General features: G+C 37.5%; 1 protein-coding gene across 2 annotated transcripts in view; it reads right to left on the bottom strand.

Moving 5' to 3' along the window:
• The window catches only part of ITGA1 (integrin subunit alpha 1), a 170,429-nt gene that overhangs the window by 87,825 nt on the left and 56,205 nt on the right, over positions 1–26,399 (bottom strand). For both annotated transcript variants that reach the window (XM_059062985.2, XM_059062984.2), the window contains exons 2-6: positions 24,075–24,192; positions 11,784–11,896; positions 9,341–9,429; positions 9,113–9,224; positions 8,374–8,501 (exon numbers count right to left, since the gene is read on the bottom strand). In XM_059062985.2, the coding sequence (XP_058918968.1) occupies positions 8,374–8,501; positions 9,113–9,224; positions 9,341–9,429; positions 11,784–11,896; positions 24,075–24,192 (560 nt within the window). The remainder of the gene's footprint in view (positions 1–8,373; positions 8,502–9,112; positions 9,225–9,340; positions 9,430–11,783; positions 11,897–24,074; positions 24,193–26,399) is intronic.

Below are 26,399 nucleotides of genomic sequence, written 5' to 3'. Positions count from 1 at the left end.
TAGCTTGGAAAACATTGCTTTATTCTAATATTGAGTTATCTATTCGTAAAGATCAATGAATTGTTTTGCTTTATTCACCCTTGTTATATTAATGTCACACCGTCATGCATTGCAATTATCCAAATATAAGACTTTACTTCATTTCTAAGTTGGAAGATTTTGAGGATTAGGGACAAAGTATTAGAGTCTGTTATTTATATTGCTATCACATCTAGCATAATACTTGACCAATAAGATACTTCATAAATACCTGCTAAATTAAAATGAATTAATTATCCAAATGGCTTTTTCTCCTTTGAGGGCAGAAAAGAACAAGGAGGAAAGTGAGTGTGAGGAATATGGAAGGAATGATGCTGTTAGAAATCACAAAAATCACTATTTTTTTCTCATAATAATTAAAGTCACAACAGATTGACAAGGGAATTTTTAAAAAAGAGAAGTGTTTAAAATAGCTATTAAGTATATTGAGTCAAAGAATCATGAAGGAATGGAATTATTTCCTCATTTAGAATTATACGATTACCTTGTATTCTTAATTTAGAATTATAATACCAGCGCCTAAATTTTAATGCCCCAAATGAGCTAAGTTTCTGGATTTTCATTCAACAATTAACATTATCCAATCACTAGCTTCTTTAGGGGTGTAATGACAGGGGAGCACAGTAAAGCTTTCTGCGTTTCTGTAGGATGCACAATTGCTTAATCTGATAAGAGCTCAGACTTTGCATCTGGTCATTTTACGTTTCCTTTTACCAAAGTAAGGTGCAAAAGCCCTGCCCTACAACATGCTTCTATTGCAATTAAGTGAGAGTATGAATGTGGTGGTAATACAGGCTGCAATCCAAATTACTGTCAACACAAACCATTCAAGGCTGTGTTAGCTGAAACCTGGCTTAACCTTTGTCACTATGGAGAGGGATGAACAGGACTGGTTCACAGGTAGATGAAATGATTCCTCAGAAACACAAATAAAGTCGGTAAATTAAAGATGTAGGTCCTGGGCCTCCCTGGTGGCGCAGTGGTTAAGAATCCACATGCCAATGCCAGGGACATGGGTTTGAGCCCCGGTCTGGGAAGATCCCACATGCCGCGGAGCAACTAAGCCCGTGCGCCACAACTACTGAAGCCTGTGTGCCTAGAGCCCGCGCTCTGCAACGAGAGAAGCCACCGCAATGAGGAGCCCGTGCGCCGCAATGAAGAGTAGCCCCCGCTCACCACAACTAGAGAAAGCCCCTTTGCAGCAACGGAGACCCAATGCAACCAAAAATAAATAAATAAATTTATTAGAAAAAAAAAAAAAAGATGTAGGTCCTAAGAAAAGGATGTCTTTAGCTGGTCTCTTGCTTGATGGAAGATGCTGCAATGAAATTGACCCATGCTCAAAAATGTAAGGCTGGAAGATGTTAAAATGGGGGAAGACTATGGGAGAAATCAGGACCAGAGGTGAATGGGGCTAAATGTGTTGAACACCTGCAAAGAAAAGCCTGAAACACAATGTAAAGGGGAGTCTGGGGTGTCCCCCACAAACAAGTCCCTTCTAGCTCAATGACTTCATGAAGCAGAGTGAGAGATGGTAGTCAGGACAATAATGATTTTTAACACAAGGAGAAATTAAAAATTCCAGAAATTACATTTTTCCAACATAAATGACTTGCCTCCTACGTGCTAGGCAATGCAGAAAACTCTGAACTGTATTCCATAAATAAAAGGATTAAGGCACAGTGCTGTCACTGTGGAATTCACATTCCAACCAGGAGAGACGCGCTCACGAAACAAAAAGCGATGCCACTGAGTGATGAGAGCAGTGGTTGAAGGGTGTGTAAATGCTGTGCGAATATGGAAGGGAAGGGATTTTTCTTGGGAAGGGTGGGGGGAATAACCACAGGAAAGGACAGAGAAAGTGATATTTGAACTGAGTCTCAGAAGTTTACCTCGCACATGGGGCCTGGGGTGGAGAAGGGCTTTGCGGGCAGAGAGAATCACGAGAGCATCGGGCAACGTGTTCAAGGAAGGCCAGGGTAGGAGTGGCTACAGGGCAAGAAGGGAAGGAGGCAGGAGACGGTGGAATGACAGCCACTAGGTGACGAATGTCTTGTAAGTCACGGGAGAGCTTGGGTATTATTCCACAGGCAAGGATAGCAGATTTTTCTTCAGGGAAATTCCAGGATCCGGACTCTACATGGTAAAAATAACTCAGACGAGTGATGAATGGAGGTAGAGGACAACGGAGACCAGGGTGGTAGTGAGCAGGAAGATTCACCACATTCACAACAGCGCTTTCAGAAACGACAGCCTGACTGACAAGGATATGGCTGCACAGCTCAGACAGGTTTCTTCTCAGACCTCAGAACAGTGAATCAGCCCTCATTGTTTAGGCTCCCAGGGAAATGGCCATAAAATGCGTAGTAAAAAGAAAGATGAATAATATTCCTCAAATTTAATTAATTTCCCTCTTTCATTTTGCCTGGTTTAATATTATGCTATACTCTTGATAGGAACAGTCTAGACATTGTTCCATTAGTATATTTCACTTTTATATCAAGCCTCACAATTTACTGCTTTTATTTAGGGTAATGCACTTGTATATGGAATATTTATATCATTCTCATTTATTATTAAAAGCAATGTTATGTTTAGGTATTGAGGATTAATAAGACCTCTATAATGTTTATACCATCATATCTTTTATGGCAAGCTCAGAGTGTTTCAGGTTTGTTTTTATAGGTGGTTTTTTACAAAACAATTTTATAGCCTTTACTCTGTCTTGGGTAAAAAACTGGTTTGCAAAAGTTCCTTGACTATGTTTGCAAAAAGTGTTAATGGGACCACACAGAAACATGGGAGAAACTTGGAGTAACTATTTAGGGTGAATGTTTTTGTCACTTGCATTGCATTTTCCTAATATATACTAATTGTCATATGGAAACTTTAGTGAAAGTTTTAAAATTTATTTTCCTTCCTTCCTTCCTTCCTTCCTTCCTTCCTTCCTTCCCCCTTCCTTTCTTCCTCCCTTCCTCCCTTCCTTTTTTTTTTCTGTGGAGGTGAACATTACTTCCAGAAACATTCCATATCTTTGAGACTCCTTTCCAATAACTGCAATTACTAAATGAAAAATCTGTGACTGCAGAGAGTAGGCCATAATATTTGATCTTTACCTTTTGTATCAGGTGAATAATTGTAATTAATATTGATATAACAAACAAGAAATCATGAGGTATAATAGAATGTAAATTTTTTTTTGACCCATGATCGCTTTAAAGTTTATTTAGGGTGAAATTCTTCTACTCTCACTGGATGGAAAGATAAATGTTTATGACTTTTATTATTTTTAGTTTAAAAATGTCTGTTTAACAAAAGCTCTAAATTTTAATTTAGGTTGTACCACATGAAAGTGCTGTATTTGTAGGTCAAAAAAGGATCAAATAGCAACAATTTCATATGGTTCAACCTAAACTGAAACAAAATCAATACGACAAAATATCAAAGTTGATTTATAGTTAAATCTTCTCTCCTCCTCCTCCTAAGGCTTATGGGAGGTGAGAAGCCTGTGGTTGAGGAAGGGGCATGACTGGCTGTTTCTTTGTTTCTCAGCTCCTCTTCTCTCAGCTTGCTAAGTATAATATCTGACATCTCCACCGATGCAGGGAGGGAAGATAAATACAGGGTACAGAAATTCGTACTTGACTGGTGCTGTTCTAAGATGGAGTAGGTGCTAACAGGTGTTATCTTTCTGGTGGGCTCTTTGGAGATCTCCCTTCACCTGCATCCTTGCCTGAGTGAATGCATCTCACTACTGTGGTCCCTAGGAATCAGGGATAGCTTCGGCGGTTCTGTGCGGAGGCCTCCACTTACTTCCAGGAGATTCTATGGACAGGAGCTAACGTGATTCCATAATGATCCATGGGAAACACATTCTTTGTACCGACAACTCTGGGTGTGAGGCCAGTCCCACTGCCTTAACTCGCCCATCAGCAGCCAGACAGCTATCTTGCCCTTTAGACATTGCAGGCAGGGGTCAGACACTCATCAATTGCATGTCCCAACTTTCACAGACACACACCAATCTCACTGAAGCCTTTCTCCCTAGGCTCTTTCTACAGAGAAATCCACTTCACAAATCTGTCAACTTCATTCTTAATGCCTTTATATCCTTGATATGGGTGAGGAGTTTAAAGAGTCCTGTATCTAGCTCGTAACTTTCCATCTTTGCATCTTCTTCTGGGCAGTATCTCCTTGAAATTCATTTTTATATTTAAGTAGGGGAAGGAAAAATTCCAGAAGTTAATTCTGCCAATCTTAGGGCAGGACTGGGTGCTTCAATTGAAAACAAACAAAAACAAAAGACCAAAAAAACCTCATTTAAACTACGTTATCAATAAATCAGGAAAAAAATGATTATTAAAACAAATTGTCTAGGTTTTTCAAGAGAATTACTATAAGACCACATGAAGGAAAAGCATACATTTTAGTACACATTTCTTTGAAGTGAAAGTATCTTTCCAAATTTCTATGAATGAATTTCTTGTCTGACTCCACTGAAGGAAGGTCAAATTTAAAGGGTATTTAAATGTGTTGTACTTAAAACACTATTAAATACAGTTTGGCAAAAGTGATGGCTTAGTAAATGTCCTTCTCAATCCCTTTTGTTTAGAGAGTTACTTATGAAGCTAGTCATTAATACAACTTAAACCAACATAGAAAAAGATTAGAAATTACTAAAGTATAAACACTAAAGCCTAACATATAAATAATATACTTAAAAGAATACTAAAATGCCAGTTATAGAAAAAGTCTCATTAAATGTTCACCTATCAGAGAAAAATACAAAAATACATTCATTATGATATATGCACATGTATTCAACAGGTGCTCATTAAAGGGCCACTATGTCACAGCAAAGCACTGGGCTGGCCACTGACAAGGATAAAAAGAGATATAAAGGCTTCAGTCTTGACGTCCCTGTAATCTGGAGGGTGCAGCAAGCACAGACACGCACACCACACACATCAATTTAATAATGCATTTAATCCACTGTTCCCAAATTTAACCTATTTAAGAATCATGTGGGTTGCTTACTTAAAATGCAGGCTCTGTAGCCCCACCCTCAGAGATTCTGATTCTTAAAGTCTGGGGTACAGTCCAAGTACCTCTGGGATTCAGAAGCAGGAATTCCACGAGCCACATCTGGAGAAACACTGCTTTTTTTTTTTTTTTTTTTTTTTTTTTTTTGCGGTATGCGGGCCTCTCACTGTTGTGGCCTCTCCCATTGCGGAACACAGGCTCCGGACGCGCAGGCCTAGCGGCCATGGCCCACGGGCTTAGCTGCTCCGCGGCATGTGGGATCTTCCCGGACCAGGGCACGAACCCGTGTCCCCCGCATCAGCAGGCGGACTCTCAACCACTGCGCCACCAGGGAAGCCCAGAAACACTGCTTTTTACAGAGGCTCCATGAAGGCAGTGGCCATATCTGTCTTATTCTCCACAATTATCCAAGCCCTCACACAAAGCCTGGGTACATAGTAAATCCTCAGGAAAAACAAGTGAATAAATGAATGAATGAGTCTGGCTAAGCTCCATAATGAACAACACAAGCAAAATGTGACATAAAAACTCAGCAATTTAAGCAGCTCCTCTGCAGATGCTACAAATGACTCAGTGTACAGGGTTGCATTCTGAAATCTTCCTCTTTGAGGAATGGGGTCATGGAACCAAGGAAATGTGACCTGACTCTTCTCAGAGTAAGTTTGTGTCTCTCCCATTCACTGGCAGCATCTGGACCCCAGGGATCATCCCCATTCCTCTGAATAGAGCCATTGTTTCCTCCCAGAAAGACATAAAACTCCACGAAGCCCACTCTGGAAGGCTGGAATTCCACTGGTGCTGGACAGAATAGCTCCTCTATTGGGACTCTCACTACTGAAATGTAAAATTAATTATAGTTCTCATAGATGGAAACATCCAAACTGCAGCAGAATGGGTTGAGTATATAAGCAATTGATTGTTAGCTATTTCTTTACAAAACTGAGCCATAGGCATAGATCTCCACTGAAGCAGTGATTATTCCTCTAAACCAGCCTTGTAGGTTTGCTTCCTGAAGCTGTGGAGAAACTTCAAACATGTCACAGCTGCACTAATTTCCACAAATAGCTACAAAAACATTAATTTTTATAGTGTAATAGATAAATTTAAAAGTAAAATCAAATATTCAGATGACTAAAAAAAGAATGCAAATTTTAAAATATTCCAAGACTGTCATTAGCTCTGGAAAGAAAGGATTGGATAAGAAGGTAAAATGCGGTGGATAAAACAGGTGGAAGGGAGGAAAACTCATTGTGGGGAATGTGTTGAGAGAGGGGAGACCTGTGATCAGCAGTTTGAATTTCGGTATGTCAGTGCAGGCAACGGAGCACCAAGAGTCCTGGCCTGCTTCCAACCAGAGGGCTGGCTGAGGAGGCACAGGGACAAAGGACTAGAGACCACTGTTTAGGGACATCAGATGGCACCTGCTCTGAAACTTCTCTAGAAGTAGAGGTCTCAGAAAGGAAAGACAGGTGCACTGCAGTTGGAGAGCTGTGTGTTCAAATCTGCCATCAACAAGCAAGAGACCCTGCACAAGTCACTTAGCTTCTCAGGTCCCCTCCATCAATTGAGATTTGGGGTTAAATGACCTCTAAGACCCCTTCCAGCTATAACTTTATGGCTCTATGAAATCTTATTGACCAAGGAGAGAAAGGATAAGGGAAGAGAGGAAAGGAAAAAGGGAGAGAAGTTCTCAGAAGGGAAAAAAAGAGGTCCATGTGGAACATGTATTGTATGAAAAGGAGGAGCAGGTCACCATTCTGAGTGGTCTTCTAAAGGGTGCAGGCCACCCGATGCCCTGTAGCAAGAAGAAAAATAATATCCTCTCCAAACTTCCAGCAAGTGGATACTTGGGAAGATAACTGCAGATACGAAGATTGCATTGAGGAAAACTTACATTTTGTGATATGATTATAAGAAAAGTACATTTTCCTATAATAATTTTACACTGATTTCAAGAAGTTCCCTATTGCCCACTGGGATATACACAACATTACCCCTCACCTAGCTCTCTAAAGAGATCCATTCAACCTTGGAATACAGCCATATGACATTTCACTTTGAAGTTTGAGTTCTGATTTGCTTCAGCTACCATCCTTTTGGGAAAATGTATGATATGTATGTATTATAAAATATATAATATGTTTTAAATATGTGTTATATAAATATATATTATAAAATAAAATTATGTATATATTTTAAATAAACATAAAAGTATAAAAATATATATACACACAGATACAAAAATATAAAATATATATACACAGATACACGTATGTATATATACATATGCATGAATGTACATATATGTATGTGTGTATATACATAGGTATATACACACATACATATATGTGTATATAGATGTGTGTGTCTATTTATATCCCAATTTTAATGCAGGTGTGACAAATATTAATGAGGTCATACAACTTTTTGTGCCCCAGAAATTTTTCCAAGAGTAGAGCTCTCAGAGAGAAAGAAAAGAACACTGGACTGCGTGTGCAGCCCAGTCGTCTCCTGTGCTCTCCTGAGGTCCCCAGACTCTGCAACAGCCATTTTTGACTCTGATTCCAGTGTTAATTCCTACCCTCAAGGCACTGTCCTCACTTTGACATTTAACTTTCCTATTATCCATTGCGTCTTATCCATATTTTAAGTCATGTGGCCATATAATATTAACGTACATTAGACTGATTAAATAAACCCAAACTCACTGTCTAAAGTGGAGGAGCCATGTGAGAAGTTCTCCTTTATTTAGTGGCAATAAAGGGGGATGTGTTTAGAAACAGAGACTCATGGGGAGAAAAACACCCAATTATTCAACTTACTGCAGCTAAAGCCTGGAGCATTTGCTTTTTACTTAAGAAAAGCAGTTATTAAATATAGGGGAAAATAGACTTAGAGAAGTATCCTGTGGCCAATTCCTAACTTATCTGTACAACAGGAGAAAAGACACTATGATGGCATATCAGAATAGTTTCTACAAATTCTGAAACCGTGCTCTGATATTACCAAAGGTGGCTATGCTTATTTTATAATTAAGAATTAAATTATGATTATATAGATATCTATAGGGGATATTTTCTCAGAGCATTGAAAATGCATCTTTCATAATACTTTCTGCTTAGAAAATAAACAGCCTGCCAGTAATGTGCAGGAATAAGAACAGGGATATGGAATACAAAGCTCATCCTAAATTTTAGCTTTATTGATTAACTTATTTTCAGAATAATTTGTCATTAAAACTCCATGCCTTTGTATCTTTAGGACAACAGAAATCAAAACATGAAGTCATACCTGTGTCTGTTTAGGACCAATATCCATTCTTTCAAGAAGGTCATTTAAAAAAGCTGTAACACTTTCCCAGGGGTAAATGCTGTTGGAACCATCCAGCACTATGACTATGTCCAGCTGAGTGCTGCATTCTGCAAGAAAAAGATTCAATCGTGCTAATTTGGTGTCTATCTTTAGAGGTATATGAAATGTTTTCACAGCTAAAAGGAACTCATTTTAAAAGATGAACTGATATCCTACAAAGTGGACACATTACTTTTAAAATCAGAAAAAAGAGTTTTTTAAATCAGAAAAAGAGGGATAAGAAATACTCATTGCATTCAGTAACAACTGGTTTGGGATTCACATCAAGTAAAACCCAAACCTACTTAATTTTAATTAACACTGTATGAGTTACCTTTGGAAATTTTCTCAATATGAATTCTCTGTACAGTTCTCATTCTGTGTATATTTCAAATGAGGTTACTTTTCTCAAAGAAACTCACCCTTTAAATAAAAACAACGTGACAGCTTTAGCTCTGATGTTTAGACATGACTCTGTAAAGGTTATTTACACTAATATCAATTCCAAAATAGCAGTGAGGTTTGGTTATATATTGGCAAAGCAAACATTTACCTAAATTGGTAATGCTGGTAGCCAAGAAAATACTTCAAGCTTTTTGGAATGCTTCCATGTATATATATGTCTCATTCATTGCTTACTCTTTCCAAACACTGCACAAACATTGCATAAAATCTGTACCTTGTACAGGGGCAATGGAGTTCACGACTTGAAATGTGGGGCTGACATCAGAACAGATTCCCGTTGTGTAATGCAAATGTCCACATCTATAGGCATATAAGGGCCCGCATGCCTTTTAAAAAATTTAAAAAATTAAAGTCATAAGATTAAAAATTATATAACAGATTTTATAAAGATTTATAATATAATTCTTGGTTCATTAACTATCTTTACTCTTCCTTTTCTTACCAGAAACCCTCCATTTGGGTTGGTGACTAAAGTTGATCCAAATGTCATATTCTCCTTTACTTCTGTGACATTGGGAATTGATGTATTAACTGAAAATAGAAGAAACTTTTATGACAGTGGAAAACAAAGTAAAATTAATTGTCTTCTCATTAAAACATTCTGGCTTTTGTCTCAGAAACTTTGTCTGGATCACTGTCTCACATACTTTTGCTGAACTGTAAAAGAATGCACAACTATCAGGGCAATGAGAACATGGGATAGCTTTTCACACATTTTTGCTAATTAAAATAAATAAAATATTTAGTCTCATAATATTGTAGATGCAAAGTAAACTTATACAATCATCCAACATGTTACATCTACATGTTATATATGACCAATGATGAAACATGATTTCTGGCAAGAAGAAGGAAAATGGGTAGAAGGCCAGAAAAGAAAACTCAAACACAAGATTTTGACCATTAGTTTCACCATAACAGGGACATCAGGAGGGTTACAAAGAAAACTGGAGCAAGATTAGAGCAGTAGTCAGGAAGTTTGGGTAAAGACACAATGAAGGGACTACATCTGACAGAACAAATAAGAATGTTGAGCCCTAAAGCATGCCAACCTGGCAAAAAAAATTTCCACTCACTCACAATAAAAAAGAAGAAGAAGAAAAAAAAGACTGGACAGGAAAGGCAAAAGCTTCTAAACCCTGCTTAGCAGAGCGTGAAAATAATTGAAAGTGGCAAAACTCAAGTTCAAGAAAGATTTGTCTCACTGTTCATGCCTAGAAATTTTTCTTACCTTAAGATTACATGAGATTTAATGGAATGGAAGCAGAGATTCCTGCAAGGTCACAATGACCTCCTAATCTGAGCATTGGTCTTTGTCCCAGAATCCAGTATGGTTTGCTTTGAAAGCATCTGGAACTGGTCTTGAATAATCTAGATTAGAATTTTTTATACTACCATTGACCCAGGATGAGCATTCCTGGGACATTAGGGACTACAGCAGAAACTTCCGTACTGTTCCTAGTGTAGCCAACATCTTCACACTAAGGTTAAAACTCTATTCCAGTTTCCAGTAATGGAGGAGTTGCTTTTATCAGAACAACTCTTCTGCAAATAACAACTATAAACTCTAGGAAAAGGAAAAAAAAATGTATGAAAGAACCGTCTGAAGGCACTGGAAAGCAACCAAGAGCAGGCAGAAACTGGAGGGAGTCTATACTTGTAAGAAGAGATTAGCACTGGATGAATTTCCTGTTTTTGTGTTTGTTTGTTTTCCCCTAAGGGAAGGCCTGAGTCAGTGGCTAAACCTCAGATAGACCTCACAGTCTTCCCGTCTAGAAGAAACAGAGGACAGAGAATGGGGCAATGACAGCAGTGCCAAGTGAAGGGGGGTATCTTGGAAAGTAGAGCCACAAAAGGAGAGTTTGAATATATACAGATATTCTTTCCAAACATCTGACTGACCTGAACTGTACATGTGCGGGGTAAACTTTACACAGCCCAGCTAAAAAATTAGAAGAATTGAACAGATTTTAACTGCTTCCCACTGTTGTTTGGAAACTGAGTTCGGCCAAGTAAATCGCCTGCTAAAACTAAAAGTTAAGACTTTTCAAAGGCACATAACAGATCTAGAATCTCCACACTTAAAACTCAAAAGTTTAATCCAGGATACAATGAAAAATTACTAAACATAAGAAGAAACAGGAAAATGTGACCTAACCTCAAGAGAAAGGTAATAAATGGAAAGCGATGTTGAGATATTCCAGATGTTGGAATTATCAGGCAAGACATATTAAAGTAGCTATGCTCTTGAATGTAAAGAAAAAATGCTCATAATAAACAAGTAGGAAATTGAAAAAAAGGAGAACTGAAAAATACAATATAAACCTGAAGAGGATGAGTCATTTCCATGGTACTTAATATTGCACAGAACACTGACAGGTTTCCAATTCCTGGATAGTTCTAGGAGGAATTTTCTAGTCATGTTCTAACTATGCTGATACTTCTATCAAATACATAAATTTCAATATAAATTTACCTTTTGCAATTCTCTTTTTAAAATTTAAATTTCTATTTCTCGTGTTATTTTCTTTTAAAAAAAACAAACACTAAGTTAAATTTTGTGGAGGAAATGTGATGGATAGGTTTATTTAGAAGAGTTCTTTTTATGTTACCACTGGTTTTACAAAGGATTCTGAACAATGGAGGTGGTTACAAGTTACAAAACTAGTAAGACCTTCTATATCTATAGATATTCTATGATGAATTTCTAAAGCAAATGAAGGGTAGAAGGCATCAAAATGCCATTTTATGTAAATCTGAATAATAAATATGGAAGAATGGTTATAGATTCCTTCTAATCTTTTCCTGAGTTGGTTGAAATTCACTTTCAGTGAGAATGCTGGGCATAATTTAGGATCAGACTTTAACATTTTGACTTTACATACCTGGAAGATCCAACTTTATGCAAGGTAATGATTCACCTCTCCCAACTGGACACTTATAGACATCTCCAGTTCTGTTCTTGGGTTGTCCAACTAAAGGAGAACCAATAAGCACCCTGGAAATTAAATAGCTCATTTAACATTTTTGAATAATGAGAAACATTTTATTTTTGTTACTATATGACTAGTTCTAAGACGATTGACAGTAGTTCCCATAGACATAATTAGAGCCATCCTCAGTTAGTAACTTAATGTTATCTAAAATAAGCAGAGTGTCTTCTTCAAATTGCAGATTGATTTAAATTAAAAAACAGTAAAATATATAGGAGAGAGACTTGAGAATATTTTATTTTCTTGTATTATATGTTACTTTAACACATTTTTTTTTAAATTTGGGGGCTGAAATCATAATTATTGGTTAAGCCTGCTGCTGTGTTAATTTACAAAACACACATGGAAGTATAAATGACTTTTTCCCATGAGGAATTGATAATGTCATAGAGAGGTCAGGAAATATAAACATTATATCATAAGATTTAATATTAGTATATGCTAGTTTGTAGGTACTTAAAATAAGGATAGTTATGAGACTCAGGTTTAAAATCACTTATTTATTTTTAGATAGAAGTATGAAATCACTCTAATAATAATTAATGGAAAAAATATAATCTTGATTTATTTTAGTCCTAGCAAGCCATTTAACAAGGTTTCCTATGATATCTTCAGGAATAGGATGGGTGAATGTGGTTGAATGTTAAGGTACTTGTTGGGATCCACAGCTGCTGATTCATTGCTGGCTAAACAGCTATATCCAAACACACTGATTACTAATATGTATAAAATGGATAACTAATAAGAACCTGCTGTATAAAAAAATAAATAAAATTAAATTTTTTTAAAAAAAGAAAAAAAACAAAGACACTGATTACAAGCAACCAAAGGACTCTAATTATATACCATAAGACTGCACTTGGGATTGACTTAGCCTATATCTTTGTTAATGACTTAAGTGAAGACACAGAAAGCATAAAGGTACTCATCAAGTAAATCAAAATACCAATTTGGGCATTCAAAAGTGTCAACATTCTGGAACAAGAAACTTGAACTAGTAAAGTTTAATAAGAACCTATGTAAATAACTTCACTTAACTGTGTACTATTATCTACATCAGTACAGAATGTGGGAAACCTGACTTAATAGAAGTTCGTGTGAAAAAGTCATGGAGGATTTAGTTGACAGCAAGAAAACATGAGCCAATAGTGTACTTTAGTGCCAAAAATGGTAATGTGACCTTAGGCATCATTGCTAGAAATAGATGCCCTGGTCAAGGAAAGTGACAGCCCCTCTGTGCTCTGCACTGTCGGGCCATGTCTGGAATCTCCAAATTAAGAGGGACATAGGCACAATGGAATGTATTTAGGAGACTATGACTCAGATAGTTAAGATTCTGGTAATTCTGTCAGACCAGAGATGCTTGAGGGAAAGTTGAGGACGTTTAGCATGGAGAAGAAAATGTCTGAAGGAGAGTTGAAATGTTGTGCAGGAGTGCAGGTGGATTGGGCATTCCTTTTTAAAATTTTCAAAATTTGAAAGTTTGTCATATTGAAAAGGGATGGGATTTATTTTGTCTAAGTCCTTTGGACAAAGCTAGTATTATGGAAATAAGTTTTACAACAATTGTAAATACTGAATTGTTGAACAGACTCCCCAAAACATAGTTGTGATATAATGCCTTTGCAAAGCCATTTCTGATATACATAAATAACCATAAAAATGTTCAAACCCCTTAACGCACAATTCTTACTTCTGGGAATCTATCCTAAAAAATGACCTAAATTAAAGGAAACAAACTTAATGCATAAAGATATAATGCTTATAGTGGTATAATAAAGAAGTGTTATCAACAGCAAGACTAATTAATTATTGTAGGTTCATTCCACAGAATATTGTGCAGTCATTAAAAAAATAGTTAATAAGACTGCATGGTAGGATAACAAATTATTTATGACCTAATTTAAAGTAAAAACCTACTTAATTTATTGAAAATCTATGACAATTTGAAGTGAAAGACACCAAATTATATTCAATGTACTTATTATAATAGCAATGATAAAAACAGACAGCATTTATTGAATTTATACCATGCTCAGAACATGAACACTGTTTTAAGTGTTTTCCATGTCCGAAGTAATTTAATCCTCTCCATAAAATATAGCATGAACTTTGGTGCCAGACTTCATGAGTTCAAATCATGGTTTTACCCTTTACTTAGCTGTATGGTTTAGGACAAGCCAGTTATCCTCTGAGCTTTAGTTCCTTCATCTGTAAAATGGAAATAGTAAGAGTAGCTACCTGACACGATCATCATGAACATTAAATGAGCTAATGTATATAGAATGCTTAGTACAGTATTTGGCTTATAACGCGCTATCTAAGTGTTGGTTCTTTTTATTATTATACACATATTTTCAGATGATGGACAACTCTATCTATGTAAAACATAGATTAAAAGGGAGTACACCAAAAAACAAATTCTATTAAGGAAATTATGGTTAGGCTTTAAGGATTTTTCCCCCAATTTTTCAAAACCTTTTGTAATGTGATTGATTAAACTAGCTTTATAGTTAAAACAGTTTGGAGAAAAGTAGTGGATATGTTATGAAAGTATTTAAGTTGAGACTAGACAGATTGATTAATGTTTATTAAGAAAATCCTACATGCTCAGCATTAATGCCAGGCCCTGGGAATATAAAATGGATAAAACATAATTTTTAAGGTTGCTTAAAACTTAGGGGAGAAGCAAAAATATAAATGTACTATTACCATATTGAATAGGTCTGAACTTGGTGCAGTTTCAGTAAAGTCTTAGAAGCAAGAAGGGATGCACATGGCTCTTTCGGTAAGTTCAAGTAACTCAGTGTAGCTGGAGGGGAACTTGAGTCTGGCAAGGTAAATAGGGTCCAGATCACATATGTTCTTACAGTGCACTTTAAGAACTTTGGATTTATTGTATGGAGGGGAGAGTTGGGAACTACTGAAGCTTTTAAAGAGGGATGTGGGACCTCCTGGTGGTCCAGTGGTAAAGAATCCACCTTTCAATGCAGGGGACACAGGTTCGAGCCCTGGTTGGGGAACTAAGATCCTACATGCCGCAGGGCAACTAAGCCCGCGCACTGCAACTACTGAGCTTGTGCACCTAACTGGAGCCCACATGCCGCAAACTACAGAGCCCACGCGCCCTGGAGCCTGCTTGCCACAACTAGAGAAGAGGAAACCCACATGCCACAACAAGAGAGAAGCCCACGCACCACAGCGGAGAGCCCGTGGGCTGCAATGAAAAATCCCACATGCCTCAAAGAAGATGCCGCTTGCCACAACAAAGACCCGACGCAGCCAAAAATAAAATAAATAATAAATAAATCTTAAACAAAAATAAAGAGGGATGTGACATGATCAGCCCTGATTTATAAAGAGTTTTTACTTGTAATGTCATGAATAAATTGCGAAAAGGGGCAAATTAGACTCAGAGAGTGAAGGCGAGAGTTCCTAAAGTAATCCAGATAGGAAAAGAGGGTCTGAATTAAGGAAGTAGAGAGGAAGGGGATAACCAATTCTAGAAATATTTATAATATAAGCTGTATTAGTTTGGGTTCCCCCCAAAGCAGACTGCTATATATAGATTTTAAGGAGGTAATCCAAGTAGGCACAAATGTGGTGGTGGGGGAAATGATAGAGGGAAGGAAGAAGGGCCGATAAAGAGTGCACTGCTAAGTGTTACTTCTGTAGGCATCTAGGCTCAGTCTTGCTGGGGAACATCTCAGAAACCACATGGAACATATATGAGCATGCCATGAGCATGGTTGAGGCCCTAAGAGTAAATGCTACCAAGTCAAGAGAAGACAGAGCAAGAAGACATCTGAAGGCTGACCTCTAGGGGAAAATAACACACGATTTTATTTTTTTTAACACACGATTTTATTTATTTATTTATTTAGTTTGTTTATTTTTTATTTATTTATTTTTTTGCAGTATGCGGGCCTCTCACTATTGTGGCCTCTCCCATTGCGGAGCACAGGCTCCGGACGCGCAGGCTCGGCGGCCATGGCTCACGGGCCCAGCCGCTCCACGGCATGTGGGATCTTCCCGGACCAGGGCACGAACCCGTGTCTCCTGCATCGGCAGGCGGATTCTCAACCACTGCGCCACCAGGGAAGCCCTGTTTATTTTTTTTAACACACGATTTTAATGAGTGGAGGAAGAAAACTGGTAGGAGTGATCAGAAAGGGAAAGAGAGAATCAGAAAACAGTGATGTCACAGAAGCCAAAGAAGGAAAGAATATCAAGAATGGGAGCCGTGAGTGTCGAGCAGACTTCATTTTAAGTAACCTGGCTGAAAATGAGGAAGATGGGCCACATTAATAAACTTGGGCTTCTTTTTTTCAAGCAAACCATTCAGGGTTTGAGGCAAGCTTAAATTTATTATGGGGGAAACCTGGATATGGTAAAATAATGGTATCCAGAGGTTTGTAAGTGTGGTGTATTGTTTGGAGGTTTATGCACCTTTGTGATGTGACATTGTCCCTCTTTGTCTTTCATTGAGGCAGAGTCTATTTTTCCTCCTGTTGAAACTGAGATTTGCTTGATAAATAGAATGCAGCAGATATGACACTGTGACTTCGGATGCTAGGCCTTAAAAAGCATTGCAGGTTACATTTGACCTTTTTTTTTTTTTTTTTTTTCGGTACGCGGGCCTCTCACTGTCGTGGCCTCTCCCGTTGCGGAGCACAGGCTCCGGACGCGCAGGCTCAGCGGCCATGGCTCACGGGCCCAGCCGCTCCGCGGCATGTGGGATCTTCTCGGACCGGGGCACCAACCCGTGTTTCCTGCATCGGCAGGCGGACTCTCAACCACTGTGCCACCAGGGAAGCCCACATTTGACCTTTTTTTTGAAATCTGAGACCACCATGCTGTGAAGAGGCACAGTCTCCCCTAATGGAGGATGAGAGGTCACACGGAGGAGAAGCAATGTTTGAGGAGGTAGCACGAACTTCAGACACGGGAGTTAAACCATCATGGACCCTCCAGCCCTAACTGAGGTACCTGATGACTGCACCTGCATAAATGAGCATTCATGAGTTCCCCAGGCAGCAGGGAACACCTATTCAATCCTTAAAATCCTGAGAAATAATCAATTATTGTTTTAATCCAATAAGTTTTGGGGTGATTTGTTACAAAGCAACAGATAGCTCAAACAGGAAGGGAGGGTAAAGTTTTGATCTAGTAGCCCCTTCCTCCCTCCCTCCCTTCCTTCTTTGGAAAATAGTAGCTATAGTCATCTAGTGAGATTTAGGGGTAGAGGTAGTAGTGTAGTGGGCTTGTGGAGAGTAATAAAAATTTAAACGGACAAGGTATACATAGGCCAGTCATTCAACCCATCAGGTTAAGATGAAGTAGGTAACAGCTCATCAGGGATGTTTTGGAAGGCGTTTCTTTTATAGATATATAAGACAGGCCTCCAAAGACCCTTCCAATTCTAAGATTCCATCATCTGAATAGAACAAATTATAAGTGTATGGAGGAGTACTAATTAGCTGGAAAACATGAACCATTAACTGGGGAAAATCTAGAACAATCTATAAAAAAGTGAGTTCTGAACAGTGTGTTAATAATAAAGTTATTAGGTTATAAGGCAGGAGAGAAGAGAGATCACAGATAGCCCAGGCAAAAATGTGGAAACAGGAGGATGAGGGCTGAAAATGGAAGGTAATGAGGAAGTATGGGTGACTGGAACACAGCAGAAAGCTTCTGTATAACCTGGAACAGGAAGGTTGAGACTGGCAAGCAGTAGACTCTGAAGGAAAGGTTCTGGAATTTATATTTGAACTCTAGGGCAATAGAAACCTCTAGAGTATGATGATAATTGGAAATAACCTGATATAGCAACTGGAGCCATGGCCTATTGTATATTCTGGATAAGTGAAGCCTGGGGTGTGAGAACTCAGAAAATGGTAGAGTGTAGTAGGCTAGGACTGAGACAGGGAGTTTGAGAGTTGGGATCAGTGATAAAGAATGGGTAAGCAGGACACAGGACGTAGGATATAAAAGAAATTTGTGTATTTCTGACATCAAACATGTAACTCTGGAATATACCCCACCCCTTAATCCTAAGAAAGCCTCACTTTTCCCAAGCTGCATAAAAATGACAAGATCCTAGAAAAACATCAGCATAGAGTTTATGGAATTTTAGGAATCTTCAGTATTCTCCAGCCCCACTATCTTGCTCTATTTTTTTCTCACAGCACTTATTACATTCTGACATATAACCTACCTGTTTATTAAGTTTATTATTTGTTTTTTGTTTGTCCATCCCCAATAGAATATAAGCTCCACAACAGCAGGAATTTTCACCTATTCATTCACTCATATATCCTGAGTGACTCTAACAGAGCCAGATATAAAAATCAGCATTTGATAAATATTTATTGAATGAATAAATTATGACTGCATCCAATGCTCTAAGAATCTGAATAAGGAATACCTGGTCATTCATGTGACCAGCTAAGAGGTCCTAATTGTGAAGTCTTTTTTTTTTTTTTTTTTCACTTTAGAGGCTGGATATTTTGCTTAAGCAGAATGCCATATACGCCTTTGGGTGACACAGCAGGCATTTCCACAGGTCAAGGTTGTAGAGAATCCTTGCTGTTATAGGAGCAAACTGGCTGAAGGCATAAGGCTGGGGTTCCACATCCTGGCCCTGTCACACTCGCTGTGTTAAACCTTTGGCAATTCATTCTCTGAGTCCCAGTTTCCTGTCTAGAAAATGAGGATGATAACAGTCATATTCACTCAAACACACAGGGTCAAGGTGAAGACCCAAAGCACATTGTTTCAAGAACGATGGATATTGTTATTTAAACTTTTATACAAGTTTGCTTTAACTCATTAAATTTTATTTATATTAAATTTCTGCTTTTTATATGATATTATTGCAATGATTTGTATGCAGGTTGAGGATTAAAGAATGTTCTGGGTCTCATTATTGATCACTAAAGAAACACCTGATGAACTCAAAGATCATCAAAGTGAGAGAAACACTTCTTCTCCATGAAAAAGCTCCAAATATAATAAAATTTAATAAACTGAGAAATGCTTCCTATTCATAAGTTATTTTTGTTAATATGACTGCTATTATATTTATTTGAAGGGTAGCTGGCCTCTGACTGCTCTGTTTCATATTTATATTTTTTTCTTCTGTAAAAGATAGTTTCCGGGAGATTGTTGTCTCATATTTACATTATTTCTTTTCACCTAACTCCTTCCTGATCTCCAAGCCAAAGTCTGTATCAGAGTGCCAAGTACCTCCTGCCAGGCATTAAAAAACAAAAAACAAAAACCCAAAACCAACAGAGAAAGTGTTTGGTCATCTTAGAGAATGAAGTTATACAGTGGCCCCATGAGCTGTTGTGCTTTTCAGTCATGAAGGCATCAGTCACTTGAGCCCACTAGTAAACCTTACCTGGCATAAAGCAGGGTCCTCTAGGGTAAAGGCATGAAGCCAGTACATTTTGCTATATATTGCGTTGAGGATTGGCTAAGGAAGTATTTGCATCATGAGAATCTATTTTGAAAAGACAGGCCCACTGAAGTCACTGAAGCCCCTAAGAATGGATGCTTAGATAGCACTCAGAGGGGTGGGTGCACATGCTGGAAGGAAGGAAGCAAAGAACAACAGAGTGGAAAGCCCCACACCAGCATCTCATTTTTTCCCCATCTGGCAGAGCCCTGCTATACTGGTGATTACCACTAACTCTGGAAGGCTGCGCAATGCTGAGCACATTTGAGTTTCTTCTCTTCAGAGCAAAATTATTAAAACAATTGTATTCTTTGTGATTCTTCTGAACCGTATTGCAGTTACTTGGATGCTCCAGCTCATGCTAATCAAAATGAACAACAGCTGAATTTAATCAGAGGTCTAATGTGTTCTGCTTACTGAAAAAACATGTGGCTTCTGAGCCAAAGATATAAAGTAGGTTATACTCCACAGGAAACTTTTGAAACATAAAGGGGGCATAGGCCGCCTTTTCTGTTAACTGTTTATTCTTTCCAAAGATTTAAACTAATGCTTTTCAAATACACAGACTGCACTTGTTACGGGTCAACAAGTACTCCTTTACTCATACTTCAGCAAGATGTAAGATGGGTCAGGATGATTTTTTTAAAAATGTGAGGTGCTGAGCTTCCAAACATGACCTGTAAATATGATGTACGCAGGTGCCCACCTCTGGAGAAAATTAAATAACAAAATTCATGTTCTCCCAAATATGTCAATTATTTCATAGTCCATTTCTTAAAGTAAGTCTGCATCCTGATTTTATAAACTTACAGAATATCCAAACATATTACTAAAATTTATTTTGCATGACCAGTGCCTGGATCTCTTGAGAATGGTATGTTGCTACCATGCCATCCTTAAAGATTTGGACATTTAGATTTTTGTAGTTTACTTACTTTTAAATTCAATTGGCCACACTGTTTTTGTTTCCCTGATTTTTCACACCTTTTCCATAAAATCATTGCAAATATGGAATGTCAGAATGGAATCAAAGTATCTGATATCCATATATACATTCAAATGCTCACGAACTCTCCCACACATATTAAAATGTAACGTATTACACACCAGATACAGTTATTATCAACAATTACTTTTTAATATAGTTCTAATAAGGACAACAGTCTTAGACTGGGACTGGAGAGACTTGAGTCCTATTTTCTGCTCTGGCCCGAAGTAGTTATATTTCCCTAGGGGAGTCACTTTAAAAAAACAAAGCAAAACACTTTATTGAAGTATGAAAGACATACACAAAGCTGTACTGATTTAATGTATACAACTTGATGAGTTTGGAGATAAGTATACATCCTTAAAACCATCACCACAATCTATGCCATAAACATATCCATCACCTCCAAAAGTTTCCTCCTGCTTTCTTTAGTAGTGGTGGTTGTTACTTATTATTATTATTTTGTGATAAGAACACAACTTAAGATCTACCTTCTTAACAAATTTTAAGTGTACAACACAGTATTCTAACTATAGGCACTGTGCTATATGGTAAATCTCTAGGATTTATTCATCTTGTTTAACTGAAACTTTGTACACTTTGACTAATGTTTCCTTGTTTTCCCCTCCTCTGAACCCCTGGTAACCACCATTCTATGCTCTGCTTTTACGAGTCTGACGATTTTAGTTTCCTCATATAAGTGGAGTCATGTGGTATTTGTCCTGCATCAGGCTTATCTCACTTAGCAAGATGTCCTCCAGGCTCATCCATGTTGTGTCAAATGGAAAAATTTTCCTCTTTTTATAAGGCAGAATAATATTCTACTGTATGTATATAACATATTTTTAAAATCTATTCATCTGACAATGGACATTTAGATTGCTTTCAAGTCTTGGTTATTGTGAATAATGCTGCAATGAACATGTGAATAAGGCAGATATCTGTTTGAGATCCTGATTGCAATTCCTTTGGATATTTACCCAGAACTGGGTAGCTCTATTTTCAACTGTTTTGAGGAACCTCTATATTGTTTTCCATAGTGGCTGCACCAATTTACTGTCCCACTAACGTGTACAAACGTTCCCTTTTCTCCACATACCTGCCAACACTTTGTTTTGATAATAGTCATGAGAGAGTCACTTTTAACCTTACTTTTTTATGTGTTTTGTTTTTTCATCAATGAGGACAGGAAGTTAAACTAGATTCAGTTGTTCAGCCAACTGAGTTGAGTGCATTATTGAGTGCATATTATGCTTAAGGTCCTGTGCCAGATGCTGGGCAATGCACAGTGTTGTAAGCGGGAACCAAAACCAGTTCTTGCTTTCTAAACATTTCCCCTAATACATTAACTTCTCCCTCTTTCTGTTTTCCATTTTGAAGTTTCCAAGTACCTAGACATTACCTTGAACTCAAGCTGTTTAAAACCTTACGCATCAACTTCCTGATAGAACTGATTTTCCTTTCCTGTACATATGTCTCTGAATGACTATCCACTTCTCGGTAATCCAGTGTAGACATTTTGGAATATATTTGACACCTCCTACGCCTTCATTTGCCATTCCCAGACTTCCACTAAGACTTAATTATTCACCTACATTTATCTTGGGTACACTATTCTTTAATTGCAGTTCGCCCTCCTTGTCCAGGCCTCATTGTTTAAGCAGATTGCTGTTCTTGCTTGTCTATGGATTTCCCCGATTTCAGGCACTCCTTTCTCCAATCCAATCTATACATAATTTCCTAAACTAAGTTTCATAAAACAACCTATAATGGCTTCTCAGTTCCCTCTACTTAGGTACCAGCTCCTTTGTCTGGCTTTTAAGGTCTTTCCCCTCTATCATCCCAACGTCAGACCTGTTTGCTTACCAACACTCTCACTTATTCTCAGGTCTATGCCCTTGTTTATGTAGCATCCCAGCTTGGAGTGACATCTCTTCTGTTATTGAAAAGTAAGTCATCTTTCAAGATTCAGCTTAAGAATCAAGCATCACTTCCTCCTTCTTGAATTGAAGAGATTGTATGGGTGCACTAAAGTTCCAAGAGGAAATATGAATGCCTTCTTACTCTACTAAGATTCATTCAGATAATTCAGGGCTTCTGAAAGCAGAACTGCCCTAAAATCAGAGAGACAGGACTGGATGAGGGAGGAAGCTTACAGGCTTTCCTCATTATCAGAGGATGAAAACCAGACATTCATAAAATCTGCTAACAATACAGTCATCCCTCGGCATCCATGGGGGATTGGTTCCAGGACGCCAGTGGCCACAAAACTTCGCATGTGCTCAAGTCCCTTATAAAAAATGGCCTGGTACAGTCCACCCACCGCAACTCTGGTACCATAGTTGGTTTAATTCGTGAATGCGAAACCCGTGAATAGAAGGGCTGACTGTTATTTGACTATTCTTTAAAAAGACAGTTCATTTTAAGTAGGTGGTTTAAGACTTTAAGGTTTGCTATTCCTCTTTAAAGTTTATGTAACTATTAGTAATAAGTGAAAATTCACTGTAATATGTGTTTTATGTAAAAGTTAAGCGTTTTAAGAAAAACATGTACTGAGTGTCAGTTTATTCTAGCTTATGCACAAAGAGAAGCTTGACTAGTTGGCTCACTCACATTATTCTCCCAGAGGTAGAACTCCCTGAATTGCAGACATAATGCCTAAAAGAATAAAATTGGTGTCTAGAGGGATGACTTTATCTGTTTAACCTTAAAAAGGAGGTGGGTGGTAAAGTGAGAGCATAGGATTGAAGGACAGAGGATATACAAACTCATACTCTATTATTAGATGTCTTATCTGAGATATTTATAGGGAGAGAAGAAGGTGAAGCACTGCCACAAATTTTAGTTTATGCCCAGGATACGAATCTGTACTTGAAAAATGTGAGAACTCAAATTCTTACTTTGATACTATTTAGAGGATTATTGTCAAATTAAGCAAGTCTAGAAGGTAAAGTGAAATATCAAAAAGTCACATCTTTTCATCTGTGAAATATAGTAGAGAGATAGCTCACTGTTTGCCAAATAGATATAGATCCATTTTTGTTTGTATTACTGTAGTTACTAGAAAAATGGGATTGTTTAGTTTAAGTTACTAAGCTGAAGCAAAGTTTAACTCCTGTTCTCTTTTTCTACAAGGTCCAATTAAAAAAAAAAAGACTCACTAAAAATTATGTTAAATATAAAGCAAAAGAACTCTAATAATTTTGTATAATTTTCAAAAGTTAAATATGCTTTAAAAAACCATACTAAAGTGAACTTAACCAATATTAAAGGGTTTTAAAGTGTATAAAAGAAATTCAGTAAGGTTCATTATAAGTAATAGACCAAACTCAGTAGGTCAGTAAAGCACCAAAAATATAAGCCCAATATTATATTATGGAAGTGATCTCATCTGCCTCCCAATACCTCCTGCTGAATTTCAGCCATGCTAAAATGAGAACAATTAAAGAACTCTTGCCAGAATAACATAAGTACAAAACAATGACTATTTTGGATAAGGATCTTCCCTGAGGTCAACCCAGGTTTCAACAGAATCACTAACCATGTCTTTTAATATTGCCAAGGAATTTTTCCTTTTTCACTTTGTCAGTTTCCATTACCAAATGATTAGACTGCATTTCCTACCATAAACGATTCATTCTAAGTCTCATTTATAAAACGAACTGTAATCAAATAATATTTTCCATTACCTTGTAAGAAAACTAAACAACAACAACAAAACCCATTAACTTACCATTTTCCTTCTTCATTTTCATATTGTTGAACAGTATATCCAAACATGTCCTCCACTGGGCCGCTGAAAGTCAATGAGTTTTTCACATCAACATTGAATGATATGCAGAAGCCTAGAACTTTAAGAGGGAAAACAAAGTCCAGTTACATAGAGTTAACTAAGATTCCACTATGTTTTGAATTATGAAGGAATTCTTGAGGTTACCATTCAAAGCTGAGCGCTTATTAAAAAGAGCAATGATGCTCAAAGAATGGGAACAAGAAAGGTCTGCAATGTTAACTGTATTACTGACTGGAAATCAACATAATGACTTTAAAGAACATAAGTTTTAACATTCAAACAAAATCCCATAGTAATTCAGTATCTGTACCCTTCCCAGAACTAAAGATTTCAGAATGTGTGGGAAGGAGCTGGCAGAAACTCATGCTCACACATGACTAATGCAGTCACAGATAATTTTCCAGTAGTGATCCCTACAGCAAGCAAACCATGGCCACTATGAAATGTAAACAGCTTCATTTTCCTGTTTTGACTACAGAGGATACAAGCATCACCATTTAAGCCTCGAGAGAGGTAGCTTTCTCCTTGCTGCTACGAAAGGGAAGGCAAGCTGACTGTTTCCACCCAGAGCTGGTTTATGCAGGCTTGAGATTTGCTCTGCTTCCCTCTCTGAATCAAGCAGTGGGTGGAAGCTTATACTTAACACTGACGTCTCCTTCTAGTGTTGTTGGTGGTGATAGCCTCACAGGTTGAGAGGCTAATCTGTTGAGATTAAATTAGATGATATATCTAAAGAGTTTACTCAATGTCTGGCACACACTACATATTCAATGAGGGTTAAATCTCTTCAATTTCTTTGTAGTTCAGGTAATGGAAATCTTTTATAGGTAAGACTCTCTCCTTAAAGGGTTCTGGATGGTGCCAAATTCTCTCAAATGGATGGTGCCAAATTCCATCTCTGGTACTGTTTTTTAAAGCATACTTGTGAAGTTCCAAAGTATTCCCCTCCTAGATGTAACTAAAAATTCTTCCCAAAGAGTACGGATAAAATCACACAGCATCATAAGGTATATTCAGAGGTGATTAAATTCACTCTCCTCTGTTAAAACCATAATATACAGCTACATGTAAATAGAAAAAATTTCTTTCCTTATTCACTGTAAACTCTGCCATAAGTACAGTCTAAATTCAGACTCCAATTCATTCCATGCTCTAATTTATAACCTTCAAATTTTGGTAACAATATTAAATGCTTATATGATGCACAAAATTGTATATAACTTTGAGAAAATTATTCTTCATAAAAAGATACTTCTGTATACCTACTTATAAAGTCTTCCTTTGATCTCCCCACCTGGAAATAATCTTTTAACTACTAAGCCCTCTTCTTTCATTTTTTAAAAAAATCCCTCAGAGAAATAATTATTAAATACTATCTATGTTGTAGTTACCTGTGTGAGATTTTTTTTTCCCCTAGATTGGAAAATTCTTAAAGGCAGGGACTCTCTTACTCATCTTCCTTATCCTTCCTAAAAATCTAGCACAGCTCCTTGTACATACATGGGCAATAACATATTCATAGGATGAAAGATAATACATTGAAGGAGAAAGTGGGCCAGTGGTAGATAGAAGCAAACTGGAAACTATTTCATCTTAGTTAAGGAAGACTTTATGGAGATGGAAATTTTAAGTTAGATTTTTAAGGAGAGGGAGAGATACAACTTGGCAGTGAGAGGAAAATATGTCCCAAGGATTTGGGAGGGTCTCTGCAAGTAATAAGATACAGAACGGGACAAATATGGTTGCAAGATCATAGAGAGATTTGCCTGGCTGGCGTGGAAGATGCAGAAAAAGAATGGATGGGTAGCACAAGTCCATTTATGTACATTTCCTGTTCATTCTTCAAGGATGATGGAGAACAGCTGGTTACCATCTTCTGCATAATGGCCTTTCATATATTTGAAGACAGTTTTAAACACTGTTCACTCTCTACTCCAAGCTAAATAGTACATGTTCCTACTCTTTCCTCACAGTTTTTTTTTTTTAACACTTTCAACAGATTATTTTTGATACGAGAGATACACAAAGCAGTACTTCTACAGCAGGATTTCTCACCTTTGGCACTATTGACATTTTGGGTCAGGAAATTCTTTGTTACTAGGGGCTACCCTATGCATTGTAGGGTGTTTGACAACATCTGTGGCCCTAGCCATGTGATGTTAGCAGCCCCCCTGAGTTGTGAAGATCAAAAATGTCTCCAGACACTGCCAATTTACCCTAGGGCTAAAATCACCCAGAGTTGAAAACCACTGTATTATAAAGAGC

This window comes from Kogia breviceps, chromosome 4 (genome assembly GCF_026419965.1).
Source record: "Kogia breviceps isolate mKogBre1 chromosome 4, mKogBre1 haplotype 1, whole genome shotgun sequence".
In the NCBI taxonomy this organism is placed as follows: Eukaryota; Metazoa; Chordata; class Mammalia; order Artiodactyla; family Physeteridae; genus Kogia; species Kogia breviceps.
Note: the sequence above shows the minus strand (reverse complement) of the source record. Positions and strands in the feature narration are given on the sequence as shown.